Source organism: Mus caroli, unplaced genomic scaffold (assembly GCF_978045245.1).
Source record: "Mus caroli unplaced genomic scaffold, Mus_caroli_1 scaffold_3, whole genome shotgun sequence".
Classification (NCBI taxonomy): domain Eukaryota; kingdom Metazoa; phylum Chordata; class Mammalia; order Rodentia; family Muridae; genus Mus; species Mus caroli.
This window is the reverse complement of record NW_028227258.1, coordinates 82996123-83020224: the sequence shown is the minus strand read 5'-3', so window position 1 is coordinate 83020224 and position 24102 is coordinate 82996123. Positions and strand designations below refer to the sequence as shown.

Below are 24102 nucleotides of genomic sequence, written 5' to 3'. Positions count from 1 at the left end.
ACTTTACCAAATTTCGTTTGCAAAGTTTGAAGCTTCTAACAAACACCAAATGGGAAAGAAGAAACAACTTAGTAATCACCATGATGACATTTTACAGATGTGAAAGCAGAGGCTCAAGAGATGTGGTTAAGCAAAAGTAGTGTGACATCCCCGAGAACTAAAGAGTGTAGCAACTATGACTTTGTTATTGCTTAATGATATCCATGTGTCTATAATATAATAATTCATAATTCATAATGCTGATGAACATAGTGTACTTCAACAGGGTTTCTGTTTCTAACACTACATGTGGCTGGGCACATATCTCAGTGGTAGAGTCCCCCTATTAAATCCGAGGTCCAGAATCGAAGCCCCATCAGAGCAGGAAAGCAGAGGGACCTCAGCACTAAATACTGTCACGTGCTCATGTGACAGTTCTGTTCCAAAGAGCTTTCCGAGCTCTGCTCCTAACCGCCATACTTCTTTACTCAGCAAATCTGCAACTCCTAGCCCGTATAGATTAAACATCAGAAAAAAGCCAAAATCGTGTTGGAAAAATATACCTGAAGATTTGAAGGGCTAAGGTGCAATGTGTAGGCTCTGACAGCACCCAGAGGCACCCGCTGAAGTCTTCACTTACTCTCCTGGCCACACGGGTCGGCCGGAGCTGGCCCGGGTAAATGAAACCTTACTTGGAGTCTTTTACTATCTACACCTACAGAACTGTAGTAAATGCAAGTGAGGGTGGCTCTTCCCTGTTAGCCTAAGGTAAAACCTACTTAACAAAATGCCAAGAAGAGAGTTGACCTCAAGGAAATATGTTCATTTTCCCAGAAATGGAAGCAGTTTACTCCAGCCAGTCAGTGGTTGATGTGAACCTCTTCTGCTACAGAACCCATCTATGATCTGTTCTAAAGCTACACTCAGGCCAGGCTGTTTGCTAGAAACAGCACGTGAAGAAGCAGTCGGACATCTGAAGGGCTCACGCATGTAATAATGCCAACAAATCTTACAACGCTTTGAAACGCGTTCTAAGGCCAGACTGTTATGCTCTTGAGTTAATCAGTATGTCTACAGAAGAACCACCTCAGAAACGGCACAAAGTAAGTAACTCTGAAGCTAGTGGTTAAGTATGTGAGTTTGCTATTCCTTGTACTTTTGAATGTTTTCCTTAGGAAAACTGTCAACACAAAATATCAAATGAGCCCCACAGTGGTGGCACATGTCTGTCTTTAATCTCAGGACTGGGAGGTAGAGGCAGGTGTTCCTCTGTGAGTTCAAGGTCAAGCATGATCTACAGAGCAAATTCCAGAACAGCCAAGGTTACACAGGGAAACCCTGTTTTGAAACCTCCCCCAAGGAGGAGGAAGAGGAAGAGGAGGAGGAGGAGGAGGAAGAGGAGGAGGAGGAGGAGGAAAGAAGAAAAAGAAAAACACTTAATTGCTATCACTACAATTTTAGAGTCATCTTCAAAAATCCCAGTTTTGTTCTTTCTAATAAAAAATCTGTCTAGATTTTTAAACACTTAATCTACAATTGAGTTTAATTGAAATGATTTTCATTAAAAAATTAATTTGAGAAACATTCAATCCTCCTGATACTTTTTTCAATTAACAAATATGAAACTGACACACTCACAAATTAATTAGTGTTTAAAGGGTACTCCTTCCATAATTAAAAATGGCTGGCATCATAACTAGACAGAATGGAAAGAAAGAAGACCTCATATCTTCGTTGGCAACTGTCTCCACATGGTCCTTTACTTCCTATTGCAGTTAAAACCAAGTCACCTCTTTATGATGAAACTTGGGTAACTATAAATGAAACTAGTCAATTATTGTACAGCAGCGCTGGGAAGATATTTATATGAGCATACCCCATTGGAATCAGCATGATAAAAACTGTGCTGCCCACAAGGGGCCAGCTACGCACTTGAGGTAGTAAGTATATTCCTTCAGAGATCTAGACTATACCAAAGCAATGAGCCTAATCACTTGCTGAATATTTTAAAAACACATCTGAATGCTGAGCTGTAGGCAGATGTAGACATGCATATAAAAACCAGGAATAAGCTGGGCGGTGGTGTCCCACACCTTTGATCCCAGCACTTGGGAGGCAGAGGCAGGCGGATTTCTGAGTTCGAGGCCAGCCTGGTCTACAGAGTGAGTTCCAGGACAGTCAGGGCTATACAGAGAAACCCTGTCTTGAAAAAACAAAAACAAAAACAAAAAACAAACACACAAAAAACAGGAATAGCAAACACCTTTTGGTGTTTGTACCAACTGAAGCTCATTACAACAGAGGCAGACACTGGGGTGGAAGTGCAAGAATCTTACTATACAGAAACACTAAAATATATATGAATGCAACTGAACGCAACCTTGCAAAAAGTATCAAAGCAAGCACGGGGGTTACATCAAGCAGAGTATCCTTGTGCTAGATTTTCTTTAAGCTCAAGTCTTACTAACAAAGGAACATAGAGACCCACAGCATTCTATCACTGTTAAATTATTAAAATTGAATACACACCTTAGTTGGTGCTCCCTCAGGTTGGATAAGGCTTCCATTCCATGTAAATAGGAATACACTATTTCCAGGTCCTGTTCCAAAGAAAAGAATAGAATTATTAGGCTTGTCAGGAAAACAAGTTTTTCTAAAATAACAGGCTACAAATTAGACAGTAGGTTCATATATATATATATATATATATATATATATATATATATATACACACACACACACATACACACACATCTTCTTAGACATTAAAATTAACATTTTCAAAGAAAAGCTAGCATGTTCAAATGCTATTCATTACAACTGCCTTCAGAACATACACAAAATCTATTGAGTTAATAAACTCAAACTTATCAAATTCTTCACCAGCTGTTCTTTATTACATGTTTTCTGCTGCTTATATCAAAATAGTAAATACTGTATTTTCCTTTCAAAGTATGGGCATTTATCAAGATGATTATTCAAATTATTTTCTCAATATTAATGTTATTTTAAAACCACTTAAAAATCAGGTATGAACTTAACTTTTAATACTTAACAAAATAAAGTGTCTAATATTTAGATTTAAAACAAAGAGAGCCGGGTGGTGGTGGTGCATGCCTTTAATTCCAGCACTTGGGAGGCAGAGGCAGGCGAATTTCTGAGTTCGAGGCCAGCCTGGTCTACAGAGTGATTTCCAGGACAGCCAGGACTACACAGAGAAACCCTGTCTCAAAAGACCATAAAAATAAAAAATAAATAAATAAATAAAACAAAAAGAAAGAAACGTTCTCTTTTCTCCTCTAGCTCATGATGAAAGAAAAAAGATTCAAAGTTATTCGTAAAAGTTCAGAATGTACATTCACAAAAGTTCAGAATAGGTAAAGATGTGATTGTTGGTATTCTGTCTGGACTCCACCCCACAGTTACTGGCAACAGCCAGGTACGTTTCTCCCCGAAGTTGCCTGGCAACATTCAGGTAGGCTTGGACCACTCTAAAAGGGGATGCTTGCCCCCTCCTCGCTCTCTCTTTTACTCCTGCTTCTTTCCCTTGTCTCTTTCCCCCTCGCTCTCCCTCTCTCCCCATTCCTACACACACACACACACACACACACACACACACACACACGGTCATGGTCAGCCTCTATCACCCCCCTTCTCCCTCCTCCCCCCTTTCTCTGCCTCTACTACCCTCTTAACTCCCCTCCCAATGCCCTGAATAAACTCTATTCTATACTATACCACCATATGGTTGGTCCCTCAGGGGGAAGGGATGCCTTGGAATGGGCTCTTCCACCATCCCCAATTCCTCACCACAGAACATATTTCTATATTCCTTTATCTTTTTATAATCACAACAGTGATGTCCTGTTTATAGTCCTATATGAAGAGCCATAAAGGAATCAATATTACAGGATTCCAGTGTAACCTACCACAGTTCATGAGTAACAACAATGTAAGTCAGAATTTTCGCCTCTAAATCTGTCAAAATCTAAAATAAGGGTATTAGAAGGTGTCTGCAGATTAAACTTGCTCCTTTTTTGGCAACAGCTGTAAAAAGTGACAACCCACCAGAAATCACAAAGCTCACCCTTCTCAGGTCGATCAAGAAGACCTATACAGATGTAGTACAGCCACCATCCCGTGTTTTCCCACCAAGCTGCCTGCAAAACTCTTACAATCTGCCCGACACCTATACTGCTTTTTTTTTTCAAGGAAAATTCACAAAATAACCCACATGCATTATCCAGTAGGAAGTTCACACTGAGTGACCAGGAAAGTATGAGAAAGAAGATGTTTAAGCCATATCTAGAAAAGAAAGTCTGAAAGAGATGTAATGGAAGCAAGAACTTGGGTCTCAGGCAAAATCAAAGAGAAAGCAGCTGCAGAGCCCCAGCAGAGCTCAGGTCTGTGGCAGCAAATGCCTTTCCTTCACATAAACTCCACCAAACCATCGGGGAAAAAAAAAAGAGTCCATTCGTTCACTGACCAACTGGCACTTTACTAATCTGCCAGTTTCACAACACCACAGTTGTTTCACACTCATATTTCTGTGTAAGTTGTGTCATATGTACCGTGTATGTTGTATGATGTATGTGGACTTAAAAGGTTATTCAGTGCATAAGGCATAAGCATAGAGCATAGGTAACCTATGAATAATTACCACCAGTGCGTGCTTACCTTCAGACCATAATCTGTAAATAGAGAGCAATGGAATACAGTCGCTGACATAAGACAATGTGTTGGCAGTTGTTACTGAGCCTGCAGCTCACAACACAGAGACTCCAGGAAGGGAGTTACACACTGACTGTTTTCACACTACTAATGCCTGGCAGTACTTTTTAAAGCAGAAATTCCTTCTAAACCTAGAGAACTGCATAAATTAAACACCACTCAAGCAATTCATGACCATAAAATTCTGTTCCATGGACATTTGGATGGGGATGGGGTAGGGGTTGTTTGTTTGTTTGTTTCTGGTATTTTTCGTTTTGGTTTTGTTTTGTTTCAGGTGTGACTGCTGTATTTTATGTGTATGGGTGTTTTCCTTGCATGTGTTTATGTATATCACCATCATGCAATATCCATGGAGGCCAGGAGGCGTTGAGTACTCCAGGACTCCAGTTACAAAAGTCTGTGAGCCACAGGGGGTGCTGGGTAGTGAACTTTGTCCTCTGCAAGAACAACAAGTACTCTTAACTGCTCAGTCATCTCACCAGCTGTTTCTTGTATTTAATAGATTTAAATAGATGACAAACTGTTGTTGTTGTTGTTGTTTTTCCAGACAGGATTTCTCTGTGTAGCCCTGGCTATCCAGGAACTCACTCTGTAGACCAGGCTGGCCTCAACCACAGAAATCCGCCTACCTCTGCCTCCCAAGTGCTGGGATTAAAGGTGTGCGCCACCACTACCCGACTCTTCTATTACTCTAAGTAAGCAGTCTCAAAAGAAATGTGTTTAAATGGTCTATGCACAAGGAGCTTATAGTAAGATGACATAGCTAGTCTACATTGGTCTCCTACCTGAAAGCTGATGTGTCCAGCTTGAACTAGATACCTTAGTAAGTAGTTTCTATGAGCATTAGTGCCTCCCCAGCTGCTAACAAGCAATGTGTCATTGAACCTTAAGGACACAGTTTGGTGTTCATCAGAAAACCTCTGCTCTTTAACCCAAAGAAAGAATAAAAAGAAAGGAAGGAAAGAAGGGAGGGACGGAGGGACAGAGGGAGGGAGGGAGGGAGGAAGGGAGGGAAGAAGAAAGATGGATGGATAGATAAATAGATAGAACATGGCTACAGGTACGCTACAGAATACAAAACAAAGAAGGAGCAGTCTGTATTTGAGGTTTTCTCAAGCACTCCCTTCACCCGTGACTAAGGACAGTAACTGAGATAACCAGAAGGCAAGAGTAGGACCCTTTTTCCTGAGAGGCAAGAATTGTACAGGAGCGTGTCTGCCAACATCCCAAAGTAAAACCTCATCCCAGATACACACGGCCTTCTGGAAAGTATATTTGTGGCTTAAAAAGTTCATTTTCTCTATAGAGTCAGCAAATGAAGTTTTCAACAAACTTCATAGAAAACAAAATGCACAGGCACGAAATCACCTCAAACGCTCCAGTTTCTGCTTTCTCAGGAAACTGATGTGCCTGCCAGCTGAGACATTCCCACCCTCCCCAACTATACTTTCTAAGACGGAGTCCACAGGAACATTACTATGGACACGAGACCCTTTAAAAATGTAAGCTACTTTCCCTAAAATTCTCTGGACTCTGAGCACAAACAGGAACATGTTGCTGTAAGCAGGAAGCAAAAACATTTTTAGAACAATAAGTTTTTCCTCCTACCCTAGGAAGGACATCCGGTTTACAAAAATAGAGGCCATTTCAAAGGAGATTAACGTTATAAAAGAACCGCAACCAAGAAGACAATGAGGTTGACAGGCCAATTGGAATGAAGTTTTCCCATGACAAATAAAGACAAAGGCGTCCTTAAATACTTTCTTCAATGGCTACAAGCACAGGGGAGCCCCACAGGGAAAAAAGATGGCTCCACACCCAGAGGTCTGGACTCACTCCTCTTCGAGACTCTTTCTGAACATAAAGGGACAGCACAGCAAACATACAGCTCACTTAAAGCTAGCTTACAATGGCTTCTGTTTGCTAGCACCACGACTACAACAACAGTATACAGCACATTTTCTTAGGACCTGTGGCACACTAAGGAAAAGAACTCCTCCCCCACCTCCTGCCCCACCAGGGACGGGGGCTGCACATTCCTAATCTCCAGGGTTACACAAGAAAAAGGATAGTGAGGATTAAAATAAAGAGGGTAATTATTTAATCTACACTGCTAGTCAAAAGGATTTTTCTTTTAAAAGGTTTTGTTTGATATGTGTGTGTAAATACCTTACATAATATACTTGTGTGCCTTGACATTTGTAGAAATAAGCTGGCGCCTGTGAGCTCTAACTCAAGAGAATGAAGGCCCAAGATGCTGTGACAATGAGCAATCCTGCGACAGTCTAGAGCCAGGTGACAAACGTCTGTGGACTTGGCCGTAAGGAGGAGGAGAGAGGGGCACACTTGCTCAGACAGTGGTCACAAGCTGGGAACTGCCCGGATGGCAACATACTCTCCTTTGGGAGTTCTTCAGACATAAATGTCATTTATCCTTCTGAGAAAATTCTCACAAGCAGTGACTCAGAGGGCTGTCTCCAATGTTACTCATGAGGCGTATAAAGGCTACATTTTCAGGGCTTGGACTCATAAGAAGGTGGTGCAGCAAAGGGCCTGTGTCTCCCAAGATGACCATTTAGTTTACAAGTTTTATTTACAAGGTCCCTAGTATTTCCACACTAAAACATATGCAACAGCCACACTAAGAATGAGGAAAGAGAGAGAATACAATCCTTGGGGCCTATCTCTCCTTCCCCCGCTGTATGTGACCCTGGAATGTGACTGAGAACATATTTGTGAAGCAAAGTGTACTGGCTAGTTTTGTGTCAGCTTGACACAGCCGGAGTTATCACAGAGAAAGGAGCTTCAGTTGGAGAAATGCCTCCATGAGATCCAACTGTAAGGCATTTTCTCAATTAGTGATCAAGGGGGAAAGGCCCCTTGTGGGTGGGACCATCCCTGAGCTGATAGTCTTGGTTCTATAAGAGAGCAGGCTAAGCAAGCCAGTAAAGAACATCCCTCCATGGCCTCTGCATCAGCTCCTGCTTCCTGACCTGCCTAAGTTCCAGTCCTGACTTCCTTGGTGATCAACAGCAGTATGGAAGTGTAAACTGAATAAACCCTTTCCTCCCCAACTTGCTTCTTGGTCATGATGTTTGTGCAGGAATAGAAACCCTGACTAAGACACAAAGTAATAAATGCACAGGGCATTTCATAGCAACACAGGGCACATACCATGCCCCCCCACAAAAGGTAAGTTTACCTAGGAAATCAGAACGACTACACTTCTGCTAGCAGATCTAACATGCTCCAGAAACATTTACATACATCAGAGTTTTTACAACATATTTGTTTAATCTGCAAGCATCTATATACCCCCTAATGGTCAAATGAAATATTTATAAAGCTTATTAAAGGGCCCAAACAGCTTTTTGCTTTTTTTTTTTTTTTTTCTGTTTTGTTGGTTTTTGTTGGAGACAGGATCTCACAATGTAGTCCTACCTGTCCTAGAACTCATTCTGTAGACCAGGCTGGCCTTGAAGTCGCAGGGATCCACCTGCCTCTGCCTCCTGAGTGTCCTGGTACTAAAGTGTGCACCACTACACCTGATTTAGAGTGTTCTGCTTTTTAAATTCAGGCTTTTAACTACCATTGTTATCATTATATAATTTTGGTGTCCCTGTAACTGAGTATGTACTCTACCACTGAGCTAAATCCACTAACCCTTAAATCCAGATTTTTATTATCAGCTTTAAAGTGAAATGTGACCAAAGTACAGTTTATCATCTGTAATCACGATAGCTGCAAATGGCTTGGTTGGAAAGAGAAGAAGAAATTCTTGATTTTTTTTTTTTTTCAAAGCAGCCACCTAATTTTTCCTCCAATATAGACCAACTAGGAACATATTTAAGGCTGGCAAAGCTAAACAGCATACTGCAAGCTTTCCTCTGGCAACTCAAAAGTGTCGTATAACATAAAAAAAGGAATTTCCTTCTGCTGCTGAACATTCAGGGGTCCCAGCTCTGGCATCCACATATAGATGCACATATCCTTCTTAGAACCCTGCACGAAAGCCATTAACTATACTTGAACCCACAGACTTTCACACACACACACAGACATTTACATGTTAGTCTTTTAAATGTTTAAAATGCAAGTCTCAAGCTGCACTGCAGACACTGAAACTCTCCTCTGAAGATCCAGTCTACCACCATTCTTGGATACTTTTTCATCTGAAGATGATAACTGAAATTCAGGGGGGGTATATGGTTTCTTCTAAACCTCTCTACTAGGAATAACACAGTTTTAAGGCACCATTAAGAAACTGTATGGCCCTGCATCATTCAGTTCACAGAGCAACAGCCGCTCTTTGAACACGCTTGCTAGCAGTATTTCCCAAAACACATCCCACAGAAGCTAGTGCAATACTGCATACATCATGTCTGAGAGATCCACAGACCACACTGAAGTCATACAGGAAGAGTCCAGAAACGTCTCCATTGCTAGGAAGGGTGCCTACCCCAGGCAGGGCGTGTTTGCACCTTCCCGGGGCATCAGTCAAGCCTCTGGCTTGCAAGCTGCCCCACCCCACACCGCATTCCCCATTCACGGAAAGCACCAACAGTCTCTTCACCTTTTTTTTCCTCACCATGACCAGGGATGAACCTGATCAAGTCTGTAAAACACATTCTCCCAAGTGAACAGTGAGCAGGGGGTGGGAGTGGGGGGATACAGAGAAAGAAGAGGGTGTCGTCTCTGCTGGGGTACCTACCATGTACTTTCTCCAGCACTCTTGAGAAGGGTGGGGAGAAGACAGGAGAAATGGGCCTTCAGTATCTTCAGAGAGCTTTGGGAAAGGCCTCTTAATGGGCTCAGACAATCCTCAAAATGGCCACAAGGTGGCAGAATGGATCAACAGCCCTTTCTTGGGACTCAAAAAAAGTAAATATATATATATCTTTGGTCACAAATTCAGGTCTTTGAGGATCATGAAGAGAACAATGGCTCTTTGTCGTGCCTCTGCTGGGGGACACTTCCACTACCCCCCTATCTGATTCCCGGCACCCCTGCTGGGTGATTTTAACCGGCCTCTCCACCTGCAGGGGCTGATACAGCCCAGAGCAGTTAGAACAAAAGCGGAGGTCACTACACCACGGAGGGGTTTTACAACAGCACACTTAAAAGGTAGGAGTCCAGACCACCGGGTCTTTAACAAACAGCTTAAATATCTATTTTAAATATCTATTTAAACCACGTGAAAGCAAAATACTGTTTTTTCAAAGTTACTAATTAACACCCAAAAGAAAAGCAATCCTCTGGGGTGGTGATTTCATTAAGTCCACGTGGAAGCTGAGGAGGCGTGGTAACCGGGACACCTAGCTGAAGTCACCTACCCTGAGGCCCAGGTGTATCCCAAGGCTTATCTCAAACCTCGGATTTTTATGACACGTGGGTGAAGAGCAATGTTCAGGTTGCTCTGTGGTTAAAAATTCCTTGGATATTTTCCACAGAAAAAAAAGCAACCTATGCATTTTCTTTTTAAATGGGGGTATTGAAAGCATACAGGGCTATCAAGATGGGTCAGAGTGACTGTGTGCTCTATGCATGCCTGACTACCTGAGTTCAACTCCCAAGACCTCCCTAGAGATGGCTGGAGACCCCACACTCCACAAGGTGTCTGTCCACATGTTCTCTCCCCAACATGCACCCACTCAGACAATAATAACACAGTTTTTTTAAAGTAACCTTACAGTAATGTCTGCCTCCTTAACATGGGAAATACAAACTGCACGTCAGGATTGCGAAAATTCACCCTTGCTCCATTCCACTTGAACTTGATGTTAGGGACCTCAGACCAGTCCCTAACTGATATCAACTCCCTCCTGAGACCACAGGAGGCAGAGACGATGAGACTCAGGGAAGTCTCCCTCTCCAAGGCTTGCTGAAGGAAATGCAAGCGCTAAGTGAGGTGACTAAAGGAAGCCACAGGAAGTTTTGTTTACAAACTGTGCATTGTTCGTGTAGGGAAAATCGTGTAAGCAAGCTGTTTTCACTTCTGAAGATTAAAATTTCTCTTCAGAAGAAAATTTACATTTTACCATAAATTCATCCCGTGGACAAATGACTGCTTGTAAGAGTCTGTGCTTACCTTCAGCACAGTGTCTTCAACACCAGCAGCCAACAGCTTCCCCAACCTCTTAGGGAGAAAGCAAACTTCACATCCAATACCTGCATTTTACAGTATTTAATGTCTCAGCTCGTGAATTGGAATTTTAATGTCATGAGAATAAATTAACAGAATTGAAAATCTATCTGCATTCAACTGTGCTCTCTGTCACTAAGTTCTCATCGGTTGATGAACAATGATATTTTCAGTTGACATTTAAACATCTGAATAAGCACAACCTCCGAAAAGGTCAATCAGCTATGTACACACAGATACACACACGCACACACTCACTCCAGTGAATCCCGGTCAATCTTTAATGTTTAACAATTAACCAAACACCAACTTCCATTCAAGCAGTTAAAACACTTAGCTGGCTACACTCCCAATCTGGTCTAGCTCTGGTTACCTGTGGAAGTCCTGTCTGGGATCAAGTGGGCTAAAGGGGTCATACATCATGCCACTGAACTGCCACCTCTCCCAAAAGAACCGTGTCCACACCTCATCCATAGGATGCCTGAGGTTTCTCACGGTCAGTTGTCTAACCCCAGAGGTTTGATCAACGGCCCTCCAGTGGTGGCAATGCAGAGAGGGGTCTGAAGGAAGGGACACAGCAGAGCAGGTCACTGCGGACAAACACAGCTCCTCACTGCCTCTTAGCAAATAAATGCATGCACTCTCTGAAGGAAGCAGATTTTAAATATAGAAATCGTCATTGCTGCCATTTTTCTAGGACAAAAGACAAAAATAATTCAACATCTGTTTCTCCCATCTTGCGTGATTTGCAAGGTCTCAAGTACCAATAATATTACTTATTCCCAAACATCGTCTCTCTCAAGCGAATCTCAGAAAGAGCCTATGGAAGACAGAAAGGTTAGATACTGTTCAGGCTAGTCTCTCTCAGACCTATCTATGAAGGAGAGCAGCAATGAAGGAGGCAGCTTCACCACACACAGATCGCCATTTACAGAGAAGGTGAGGGCACTTACGGCAGGGGATGGGGTGGGGGAACCACTGGATTTTGGAGAATTGGAGCTTTTAAAATAATCATTTTTTATAACCAAGCACCCCATTGTAAGAACAGGTGAGTCGGTTTCTGGACCAACTCCTTCACAGTCATAACTCTGAAATCTCCTTTGAAGCACCAGCCAAATGTTTATCCATAGTTCTGGAGACTGCTGTACCTCTCCAGAGGATGCAGTGTGCACTTAACAATCTACGTCTGTGCCAGTGCCCTTTTTACGTGACGGACCTCACCTTATTCAAAACTACATTCTATCATTTTCCTAAAACCCCCCCTCCACCTCTGAAAGTGACCATTACCAAGATTCTCTAGAAGTCAGGAGAGAGCAGAGTGTCCTTGGAGTGGTGAGTCTCATCTTGGGAAGCCATTCACTGCAGAGTATGCCGCAGAGGGAGCAGAGGAGGAGGGAAGATGGCCCTGCTCCACGAAGCCCAAAATTCTCTGCCATAACAAGGTGTGGGCTGCTCTGGAACCCGGGCTATAAAGTGTAGCCGAGCTTGTGTGGCAATGGCTGCTGGGACTCAGGGTCCACACAGGCAGGAGGAACGGGCAGATGCAAAGTCTTCTCCGAGGAAAGAATAATCTCAAGGAAGGGTAGGGCAGGGCGTCCAGGGATGTGAGTCTAGGGAGAAATTTCCACTACCGTGCAGCAAAATGAGATGACAGGACACCATGGCAAGATCTTGAGAGGCTAAAATTATATTCAGCTTTAAAAGCACAGCGTTATTTGGGGCTCATAAACTCCCTTCTGTTGTTGCTGTGTCTACAGTGCCCTTACCTGAGATTATTACCAAGTAGCCCAGAGTTTGTCTAATAGCCTTAAAAGAGGGGCATTTTTTTAAAGATTTATTTATTGATGTATGTATATGAGTATACTTTAGCTGTATAGATAGATGGCTGTGAGCCTTCATATGGTTGTTGGGAATTGAACTTAGGACTTCTGCTCCTTCCAGTCTGCTCTGCTTGCTCAGGCCCAAAGATTTATTTATTATTATAAATAAGTACACTGTCGCTGTCTTCAGACACACCAGAAAACAGCATCAGATCTTATTACAGGTGGTTGTGAGCCACCATGTGGTTGCTGGGATTTGAACTCAGGACCTTCAGAAGAACAGTCAGTGCTCTTACCCACTGAACCATCTCACCAGCCCCAATGAAGGTTTTTACATTGGTGTCTGAATTTCTAAGTGGTGGTCTAAGTGAACCAGTCTTGCTCAGTGAAATTCCCAAACTCAGGACCTATGTGTGGTCCCATCCAGGCAATCCTACTGATGCAGGAGTAGGAAAGCATCCAAAGATGCTAGGAATACATCCAAAGATGCAAGAGTATTTATCTCCCACTCTCTACATCACAGGCCTCCAGAAAAGCATCTAAGGTGGAAGGAATCTTCCCTCAAAAGATCTGGTGGCTTCTTTTCCTTCTTTAACATTGAGAAACCTTGAAACTAGTGGTAGGATTCAGAACAAAATGCAAATTTTGCAGACAATCTGGGATTATGCTTCAGGCAGGGTAGGTAATCAGACTGAATAAGCCCTGCCAGTGTGTACAGTCGGCCCTTAACCAGACTCTGCTCATTACTCCCTGCCCTTGAAGACATCACTCCATCCTGCTTGAGCCTCCACGTCCTTAGATATAAGCTAAGGATAACAACAGGGTCCAAGTTACAATCTGCAAAATTCTTCAACGATGCCCATACTTGAAACAGCACTGCATTTCTTTTGTTGTTGTTGTTCTGTTTGGTTTTGTTTTGGTTGTTTTGTTTTTTGCTTGTTTGTTTGTTAATTTCCTGTTTTTAAAGCAAAATACACTGTTGTAGCACTGTAATGCTGGAAAGCGTAAGAGGGAGACAGTTGGCAGAAATGTATCTACATATATATGACCAACTGATTGACTACAAGCTCACCCAAAGCCCCAAAGGAAAAGGAGATTGACATCAATAAACGGTCCTGGGAAAAGTAATACCCACATGAAAGAAAATGATGTGAGGCTGAGAACACAGTGGCAGAAGGCCTGCTTAGCATTTGAGAGACTCGGAGGCGGGGTGCGCATGTGTGCACATGCACGTGTACACGCAAGCACAAAATCAGACTCTTCTAGACAAAACAGCTCAAAATAGACAAAAATCCTAAGACCTGATATATTCATCGTGGCTCTCAGAAGGGTTTGTAACTCATAAAAGCACAGGTCACAAAACAACTGCAGGATAATGGGGTAACATTGGATTAGAACTCTGCTCAGGGCTATCAACAGAGACAGAGAAACTAAACACATTTCACAACCATACATCTGATGTAGGATTGCATTGAAAATATGCAAGAAACTCAACTCCAAAGACAAAAAGAAGGTAAGGAACCTGAATAGATATTTCCTAAATACTTGAAAGACAGTTCTGGTACCACTGGTCATCAGAGGAAAGCAAACGGGACATCCTAAATCCCACCACTCAGATGTCAGGGCGGCCATCAGAAGAGTCAAATGCTAACAAGAACTGGCAAGGGAAAGGAAGCTTTTATAGAAAGAGGCAGGAAATAAATTAGTACAGCACATGGAAAGCAGTGTGAAAACACTCATAAAAATAGAACACAAGCCGGGCGTGGTGGCGCACGCCTTTGATCCCAGCACTTGGGAGGTAGAAGCAGGTGAATTTCTGAGTTCAAGGCCAGCCTGGTCTACAGAGTGAGTTCCAGGACAGCCAGGGCTACACAGAGAAACCCTGTCTTGAAAAACCAAAAAAAATAAAATAAAAAAAGAAAGAAAGAAAGAAAAAAGGAAAAAAAAAAAAAACACAGAACACGACTACCACAGGACCCAGCACTGGGCATGCATAGGAAGGAGCTGAAGTCAGCGTGATGAGGGGAAACTGCATCTCCTGCTCTCTGCGGTATTATCACAACAGCCAAGGCATGCATGTAACTCAAATGCTCACTGACAGGTGAACAGACAGAAAATATCACACACAGACAGACACACACACACAGACACACACATACACACACACTGACATACAGACACACACACACAGACAGACACACAGACACACACACAGACAGACAGACACACACACACACACACACACATGGTAGGAAATACAGAGAGAATGGAATAAAGCCCTATCATTTGTAGCAACATGGATAAGCCTGAAAGATATTATGTAAAGTAACGCACATACAGACAAACAATGCTTCATGATCTCATTTATTAATGGTAAGAGAAGTTAAACCCGTGAAGAGAGAAAGGACAGTTATGGGGAGGAAGGAAGGCTGAAGAGACGCTGGTCGGTGTCAGTCAGATGAAAGACTACATTCAGGAGCTCCTGCACAACAGGGAGACTTCGGTTAGTAACTGTGCGTCGCTGTGTGTCACACACTCTTGAGGATCACTGAACTCATTGTCAGTGCTCACCACAAAAAGGCAAGCATGTGAGGTGGTGTGTGGGGGTAGCTTGGGACTTCCTTCATCTTTAACATATTCAATCTCAAAGCATACTCATCTAATGGAAAGTCCTTTAGATGGAGAGAGCGGGATTTGAAAAGTATTAAATACGTAATGCAATATAACCTGTATCTTTGCTAAGACCGTAGCAACATCCACTTCATCTGAGGCTCAAAATAAGGGATCCAAACTCCATCTGGCCCCATGGCTTCCTCTCATCCATGACTCACTGGTCACGCATGCTCACTGTGTGCTCTGTGGAAGCACTGCATTAGGATGTTGCCTCACAGATTAGCAAATTGGCACAATGTACTTAGACCAAAGAAACTCGGTGTATCAGGACAGATAATAGATCCTCACCAACAGCTACAAGGAGGATAGGAATTTAGCTGGGAATTACGGCAGTAGACAGGAAAGTTTTCTGACTCCAAATCCAACCACTGCCCCTGCCTCACATCATGGCCAGCATGCATCAGAACTCCTGCAGCCCATCCCACGCAATCTCTCGCCCAGCCTTTGGTCCTAAGCTTCTCCCAAGCACATTACTTGGGGGGCGAAGAGGTCATAAGTACCCAGAAACTCTCCTTCCATTGACAACTTGTTATTGGTTACCTCCCACAAATTAAGAAGTGGGAGTATACCCTGCATTTAGCACCAGGTCTTTATAGAAGCAAGATAGCTTCCAAAGTGTATTTTTATTGAGTTATTTATGTTGTTAGAAATAAAAATATATATATATATTAACACTGATAGAATAAAATAATACTAAAATTGTACTAACAAATTTGCATGGCCTTGGACATAAAACCCAGCTTAGCAAAGCCATGCTGTGCTAAACATGGAAGAGACCTGGCCTTCCAGTGCCCTGTGCCTCTTATTGCCTCCAGGGCTGAGAACAAACTACACACAAGGAACAAAGGAGAAAAGGGAACAAGAGAGGACAGGACTGGGTCCTCTCTACTGACTGGTCATTCATGGTCTGGTGGTCACTCTTTACAGTACTGACAGCATATGTATTGAACAAGTGTAGTACTGGACGTGTACAGTACTGGGTCCTTATAGTACTGGGTGCTTGGTATTGAATATATGTGCTTTTGAACACAGCATGTTCTTTTGGATATTTTCATGGTGGTAAGCCTTCACCATTCCTAGGGAAATCTGGCACTTGAAAATATCCATTCACCCAGAACTTGAAGTTGTTTATTTAAATACATCCAGTTCCAAAAACACGATATAATGATATGAAAAGGTAACTTCCCTTGGGACTATGCAACTACACTAACCCCAAGTCGTTCTCGACACATCTTGAGCAACAGCATCAGAGGTTTACAAGCCACTTGGCCACATGACAAATTAAAGATTAGCAGACACGTATTTAAATTTCACTTCATTATAGCTGATCCATAAAGAAATGCAACCATCATTAAATAATTAAAGACACGCTCCTTACTCTTCTGAAACAAGGGAACTATATTATATACATTAATATGCATGTAACCTCTACAAACCCTGGCTTAATTATGCCAGTGAGAATTCCATCAAAAATACACTTTCTACTCAGAGCAACTATCTTGTAAGTAAAAATATAAAAACCTGAAGTGCCAAAAGGGGTAAGTAGGCGGGGCCTCAAACTCTACCTCCCAAATGAGCAGGCTGCTTCTTCACTATTAGTGCTCTGGGTACAAATTAAATTCTTATACATGAAAACATGCAAAAGTACAGAATAAGTGATTTTTTTTTCCTTTTCTGTCTCTTTGGTATGTCTTGTCTGAAATGCACATCATTTAAGCACATAGAAACTGCACAGGAAATCACACACTCACATTTTTTAATCTATTGGTGCTGTTCTCTGGGTTTTTTTTTTTTTCCAATTCTCACATAAACTGTAGCTGTCGGAATCAATTAGCATACAAAGACAAGATTGCTGTCCAGCTATGATAATCTACTAGGACAGAATCAGAGGAAAAAGCAATCACAAGGGGAAGTCTGTGCAGCTGTGCAAGGACACTGAGGAAAGTCAAGTGCTGAGCGGCCATTCCTGCCCCTTCCACCTTCCCAAGGGTCTCTTCAAAATTCACACTGAATTTCCACACAAGAAACAGCCACTCCCTCGGCATTCTCCCACCTTTCAGCAGGTCTAAATGCCCCACCTGTTGCTCTCATACTCCGGGTCCTTTTTTTTGTAATCTCATGCATTTCCTATTGTATTTCTCGTCCTTGGAGGCTTGGACTGTTTCAACACACCTTTTTTTTCCCTATCATACACAACAAAAATAGTAAGAGACCCAACCCAGCATTCTGGGCTCTTTCCTCTCTCCCTGCATATCCCTAAGTAGGAGCAGGCATTCATCAGTGTTCATCCCAGCCCCAGGCTCTCCCAGAAGCCCTTCCCACCCACACCCCAGTCCAACTAGACAGAACTCAGCCTCTGAGCCCTATCAAGCTCATCACTCCTCCAATCTCCTCAACATATATTTGTATATCATTCATTCATGTTTTGTGGCATTTGTATTAGTCAGGGCTCTCTGAAGTCACAGAACTTATGTAATGTCTTTCTATAGTGAGGGAATTTATTGTGATTTAGAGTCTGTGGTCCAACTAACCCAACAATGGTCAGCTGTGGTTTGGAAGTCCAAGAATCTAATAGTTACTCAGTCCCACAAAGCTAGTTGTTTCAGCTGGTCTTCTGCAGAAGTAGATTCCAACAGATGTGCTGGCAAGTAAGTGCAAGCACGCAAAAAAGAGTGAATTTTCCTTCTTCCAATATCCTTACAGAGGATATTGCCTCCAGCAAAAGGTGTGGCCCAGATTAAAGGTGTGTACCATCACACCTGGATCTGGGACTTGCTTTGTCCCAGGCTGAACTCAGAGATCTCCTGGGATTAAAGGTGTGTACTATCTTGCCTGGACCTAAACTCTTCATAGCCACTATGCCTAAAGATCTCCATGCCGAGATCCAGGTCAGAAACTTGTGCCTTCCAGCCTCAAGAGCTGAATCATAGGTGAGCCCTACAATTCTGAATTGTAGTTCATTCCAGTATTTTTAACTTATATATGAAATATACTAGGACTAAGACAACACACAGTACTTGACAATACTTGATGATGATCTTGTGGGAACCGTATTTCATCTCTCTTTACTCCCCATGTCCCTAGGAAATGTCTAAAATGGCTGAATTCTGGAACTTAGGCAGCTCCACAGCAAGCAGTAAAGCTAAATTCTTTAGTTCTGGTTGATCCCCAGGAAGATCAGTAGAGAAGTAAGGTTGTGGTCCCAAGGCAGACACAATGCGCACTGGGCCAGTGTTTATTATCTACAAAACACATGCATCTTCCCTCTAGTAACACAGAGGTAACCTGAACTTCCTGAACTTGGAGGTAACCAATTTGGCTAGAGTCTTATTTCCTGCACAATAACCCCTTTACACAGCCCCTACCCACCCACCCACCCACCCAATCTACAACACCAGGCCAGATTTTAACACAGTGCTGGGCTAGCAAACTTCATGCCTTGATGACCAGCTCCTCAGGAACCCCTACTGTTAATTACATAATTCAAATGCTTTTTTGTCTTTTATCCTTTGACTTCTTTTTTCCCAAAATATCCACTGTGGAGAATGACTGACGCTCAATACCCAACATGCTACAGAACAAACACCTGCTTCTGTACTCAATCCAACATGAATTCTTCACAAATGAGCTAATCAGAAATTTTAGGCAGAGCTGACACCCAGCTAGAAGCTTCACCCCTACTGAATAGCATTCATGGTACTAGAACATACTGTGCACATTACCAGAAGAGAAAAGAAACCAAGACTATCACAGAGCTATGGTTCTAAGAGCCAGCTTCCAGACACAACAACACCTTCCAGACACAACAAGGCTGGTGCACATATGAACTTACAGACCATGACAGCATGCTCAGGGACTGTGCAACTTCAAGCTAAAGAAAATCCAATCAAGGAGAAGAGGAAGTAGACACAAAATCACATCCCTAATCAATGAGCAATTGTAATGAATCCCTACTGGGAAAACGAAAATTGGTTTTCTCCAATGGAGTGTTGTAGTGCCTATTCCTGGTTGTCAACTTGACTCTTTCTGGAATGATCTACAATCCAGAATTGGAAGGCTCACCAGTGATCCTAATCTGGAGGCTGAGAGATACAAGTTTCTGACCCGGATCTTGTCATGGAGATCTTTTGAGTTCAAGGTCATTTGGGATTAAAGACATGGTGGCACACACCTTTAATCTGGGCCACAACTTCTGTTGGAGACGTACATAAGGACACGGAAGAAGGAAGATTTACTCTCTCTCTCTCTCTCTCTTCTTTTTTTTTTTTTTTTAGTTTGGTGTTTTTTTTCTTTTGGACTTTTTGTTTAATGGTTTGATTTTTGGATGCTTTGTTTTCTTTTGTCTAAAGAAAAAAAATATAATCCATGTGTGTAGAGAGGTGGGGAGAATTTGAGAGGATTTGGGGAAGAAGAACGATATGATCAAAATATACGTTATGAAAAAGGGTTTTCTTGTTTTGGATTTTGGGGGGGTTTTGTTTCCTTTTGGTTCAGTTTGGTTTGAGTTGGGAGGTTTTCTGTTTTTTTTGAGACAGGGTTTCTCTATGTAGCCTCGGCTGTTGTGGAACTCACGCTATAGGACAGACTAGCCTGGAATTCACAGAGATCCGCCTGCCTGTCTCCCAAGTGCTGAGAGCTGGATTAAAAGTGTGCACTACCACAGCTAGGCTATAAAAAAGTTTTCAAAAGAAATAAATCAACAAGATTTTAGGCATATCCCATAAATATGTATAGTTATTTTGTGTGTCAATTTTTAATTAAAGATTAAATATAACAAGGAAATTTTAAACTATAAATATAGATTAAAATACATAGAACGTTACCACCTATCATATTAGTATATTTTCCTATTTCAAAATCTTCTCTAACTTGTGGCTCTTAGGGGGTAGGAAACACGCACCAGATGATTTATTTGAATGCTCCATTGGACGCACCATTATATTACACAGGATCCTTTATAATGAACCATCTAATTAGTTTTCAAACACCTCACAACCAAAAAAGGCTCAAGAAGACAACTAAAAATCAAATATTAATAAAATTATTCATAGCTGGCTTTATGCAACTGACATCATAGTCAGTAAATTTATACCACAGACCTTTCCCCCTCCCACGGAAAGGAAAAACTTCTTCAAGAAACACAGACAGCTCTTTATGTGAACTTTTCAAGCTTGCTGACTGGATTCCAATGTTAACATTTTCCCCAGCTTCTGGAATATTCTGTGCACTTCCATGTTTTAAAACTGTGCTTGAAACTAATGCAAAATAGCCAACTGCACTAAGCTATAATAGAGCCTGAACATGAATATTTTAAAAATCCTGGTATCCAGTTTAGTATTCCTATGCTTTGATATTATGCTTAATTGATTATTTTTATAGGAATAGCATGTCAACAGCTGAGCAAACTAACAATCAAGATACTGGTTTCAACCTTACTATTTAAAGCTATTAGTATTTAATATAGTATATCCTGAGGTTACATGAAAGGTGGCTTGTTTATTTATTTAAAAGAAAACTATATAACGCACACCACGCATCTACTGGATTCAAGATATTTTCCATAACAACTCTCTATCTCTATGTATACAATAATCACTAAAGAGAAATATCTCAAAGTCAGTTATTTCATTCTTGTGGGCTGGCCTGCTCGGGCTTGCTTTCTCTCTCTCTCTCTCTCTCTCTCTCTCTCTCTCTCTCTCTCTCTCGCTCTCTCTCTCTCTCTCTCTCTCTAATATGCAAGACTGTTACTTTATATCTGCTACAGAAAATTTCTCAACATGAAACATTCTCACAGTCACTTCACCCAGTCACATTCTTTCATACTCTTGCATTGGTCATGTTCACCCCCTGAGGTCACGTACACCCTCTGCCCCCTTAGCCAAGAAAAAGAAGAAAGTTGTGATACATGTTGTAATTTTGTATCCAGCAAACTTGAAACTGAAGTTAGGGTATGAGGCCTCACATGTACTCCTGATGCTGTTCCAACTATGACACAATCTTTCAACAATCACTTTTGGAGGAAACTAAAATTAAGGCCATGCTCAGAAGCAGCAGTTTAGGAGGAAAAACAAGACCAATTACAACATCCCATTTGAAAAAAAAAAAGGCTGAAGTCCTGTATGAACTACCATATACCTTAAAATAAACTAAGCAGCAATTTTACTGGCCTCAGATCCAGGGGCACACATCTTATCTGTACTGACATCCGCCCCAACAGCCAGTCCCTCACATGATGTTGGTGGCGGTAATGTGTCCACTTGCTTTTCAGACTTTCAGATCCTCTTTGCTTTTCAGTAAAGCCTTCTTGGCAGTGTTTCAAACCGCACAGACTCCTTGCACACACAGTAAGCCCTCAAGACAAACGTGCCAAACCAACGAATCAAACGGGTCTTCTGATTCACTGAAAAAGGTCCATCTACGATTCTCACCACATTGCTGAAACAGATTAAGCACTAAGTTTTCTTAGCATGTCATAGTTTACGAAATTAATTTAATTTAATTTCTGAGTAGAGTGAACGTGGTGTTTTAAATCAAATCCCTTATTTTTCTTATCTAAGTCTAAATAATTTTCTGCAAAACGTTTTCTAAAAAATTAAAAATTAAATTTCTAACACTCTCCTGCATCTCACTGGAGTTTGTTTACATTGTTTCTTATTTGCTTTAGGCAATCAGCTCACCACTCCCTCTACTGTAGTCGAATACTTCATCAAGACAGTTACTCAACACAATTACCACAACTCACATACTTCTTTGACAATACAAGAATGTCACCAGGATCGTCTATCATCATATAAAGACTAACACATAATTGTATTGGAACCTGGCCCCAAAAACTGCAATCTGATATCTGTCATAATTTTAGAGACCTGAGAAATAAATAAAATATAACAAAATATTAGAATAATTTTCATTTAACTCCATAAATAAAATAAGTGAACCACTTATTTTAAATTCTTACAAATTTTAGAGGTGTGATTAGTGTGCAACGAGTTACCTTTTCTGAAGTAGTATGAGGAAAAAAACAGAAAAATGTTTTCATTACAATTAAGCCCTTTTATACAGCCCACCATGGGGCCCACATTGTAGAAGGAAAGAAACTCTTGTATATTGTCCTCTGACGAGAGAGAGAGAGAGAGAGAGAGAGAGAGAGAGAGAGAGAGAGAGAGAGAGAACGAGAACTAAAGCAATTCCTTGAAGTGTGTGTGTGTGTGCATGGTCCCCTCTGAGCTCTGAGCACTGGTAAGAAGGCTGAGCTTGGTTTGAGTCAGCTGAGTACAGCCCAGAGCTCTGTCCCTCATATGCTTTCTATTACTGACCTAACAAGAGTTCTGCTTTAGACATGGTGGTAAATCTAACGCTCACTAAACAAGGTCTTTGGGAGGATTAAACGAGAAAACTAGCCAGAACCTCAGATGCATGCAGTTCTGATAGATGTGGCCGCAACTGTGGCTGGCGTTCCGGTGGGCTCGAGAACCATGCTCATCAACGTGCAAAAGCATATCACTTTAACGTGAAACATGTTCCCCTGGAATTGGAAGACTACTTTTAATAACAGTTTTAACTGTTACCATCAGTAAGGTAATTTTATACTAAGATTCACTATATTTTTCATGAACACTTAAAAGCATGTTAGGGATGTAATGCTGGGGCTACGACGCTCCTGATCGCATCAGCTGTAATTATCTGTTCCAGAGCATCTCCACAATACAGCGCCTACGGTGGATTCATGGGACCCACCCCTCCCCGAGGATACATTGTTTGTATCCATGCATGCAATGATTGATGGGGGATGGAAAGGCTTTTTCTTCAACAGTACAGGCACTGGTAGGGCTCCTGTAAATAACCCTAAGGAAAATCATCTGGTCACAGGAAAATAAAATGAAAACACACAACTGTTCAAGATTTGGGTACAAATGAATAGTATGCAGTGTTTACAGCTGCTTGTACGCTGTGTCCTCTGATATTTTCTCTTCGGAATTTTACAGTTTGTACTCTAAGAGACAACAAGCTTAGACTAGATCTAGAAGATAGTCTAAATTACCATATATCTCAAGAGAAAGAAAACAGTTTGAACTCTGTTAAAAGCAAAAACTAAGGCCCTTCAAAGAACACCATTCTTGTTTCCCAACCCGACCACATCACGGGTCAAATTTAAGACATATGAAGATAAGCAATTACACATGGCTCTAGTTAACAAATTATTACAACCACCATCAGAGAACTAACTCTCCCTTCGAGTCAGAGAACACTTTCACAGAAAGAAACCACAAGGGATTACAGATACACGCGATACAAACCTTGAAGAAAACTACTTCCAAGCACAGTTAAGATGCATGCTCATCAGAGGCTTCCTAAACTCAGCGCCACAGAACACTCTCTAAGGCTCAGTTTTACTAACATTTTTTAATGCATGTTGAACATTCAGTTCCTGAAAACAAGTTCATACAAACATCTCAGAATATTTAGAATACAGCATAACAAACAACTGATTCATGCTTTACCCAAGAATTATTAACTATCAAACAAAGACACTGTCCTAGCTGCTACATCCTCTTCTCTCTCATTTTCACTCTCCAACCATCCGACCACCTTCCATTAAATGTGGTCAAGAGCTGATGTCTTCAGTTAAAATGTGCAAACTTGGGCGACTTTCATGTCCATGTTCTGATCATACAGAATTAACACAATAAAAATGCAACAGAGCAAAGCAAGTAAGAAACTGTTTCTTCTGCTTCCTGCACACACGCCACACAGCCA

At 41.7% G+C, this 24102-nt stretch overlaps 1 protein-coding gene across 4 annotated transcripts in view; it reads right to left on the bottom strand.

The window, feature by feature from the left end:
* Positions 1 to 24102, bottom strand: part of Rapgef2 (Rap guanine nucleotide exchange factor 2) — a 227014-nt gene that overhangs the window by 152754 nt on the left and 50158 nt on the right. For 3 of the 4 annotated variants that reach the window (XM_021157687.3, XM_029474997.2, XM_029474996.2), the window contains exon 2: positions 2509 to 2579. In XM_021157687.3, coding sequence (XP_021013346.2) covers positions 2509 to 2579 — 71 coding nt within the window. Of the gene's footprint in view, positions 1 to 2508; positions 2580 to 12139; positions 12253 to 24102 lie in introns of those variants that run through there. The other variant, XM_029474999.2, reaches the window with a different exon arrangement.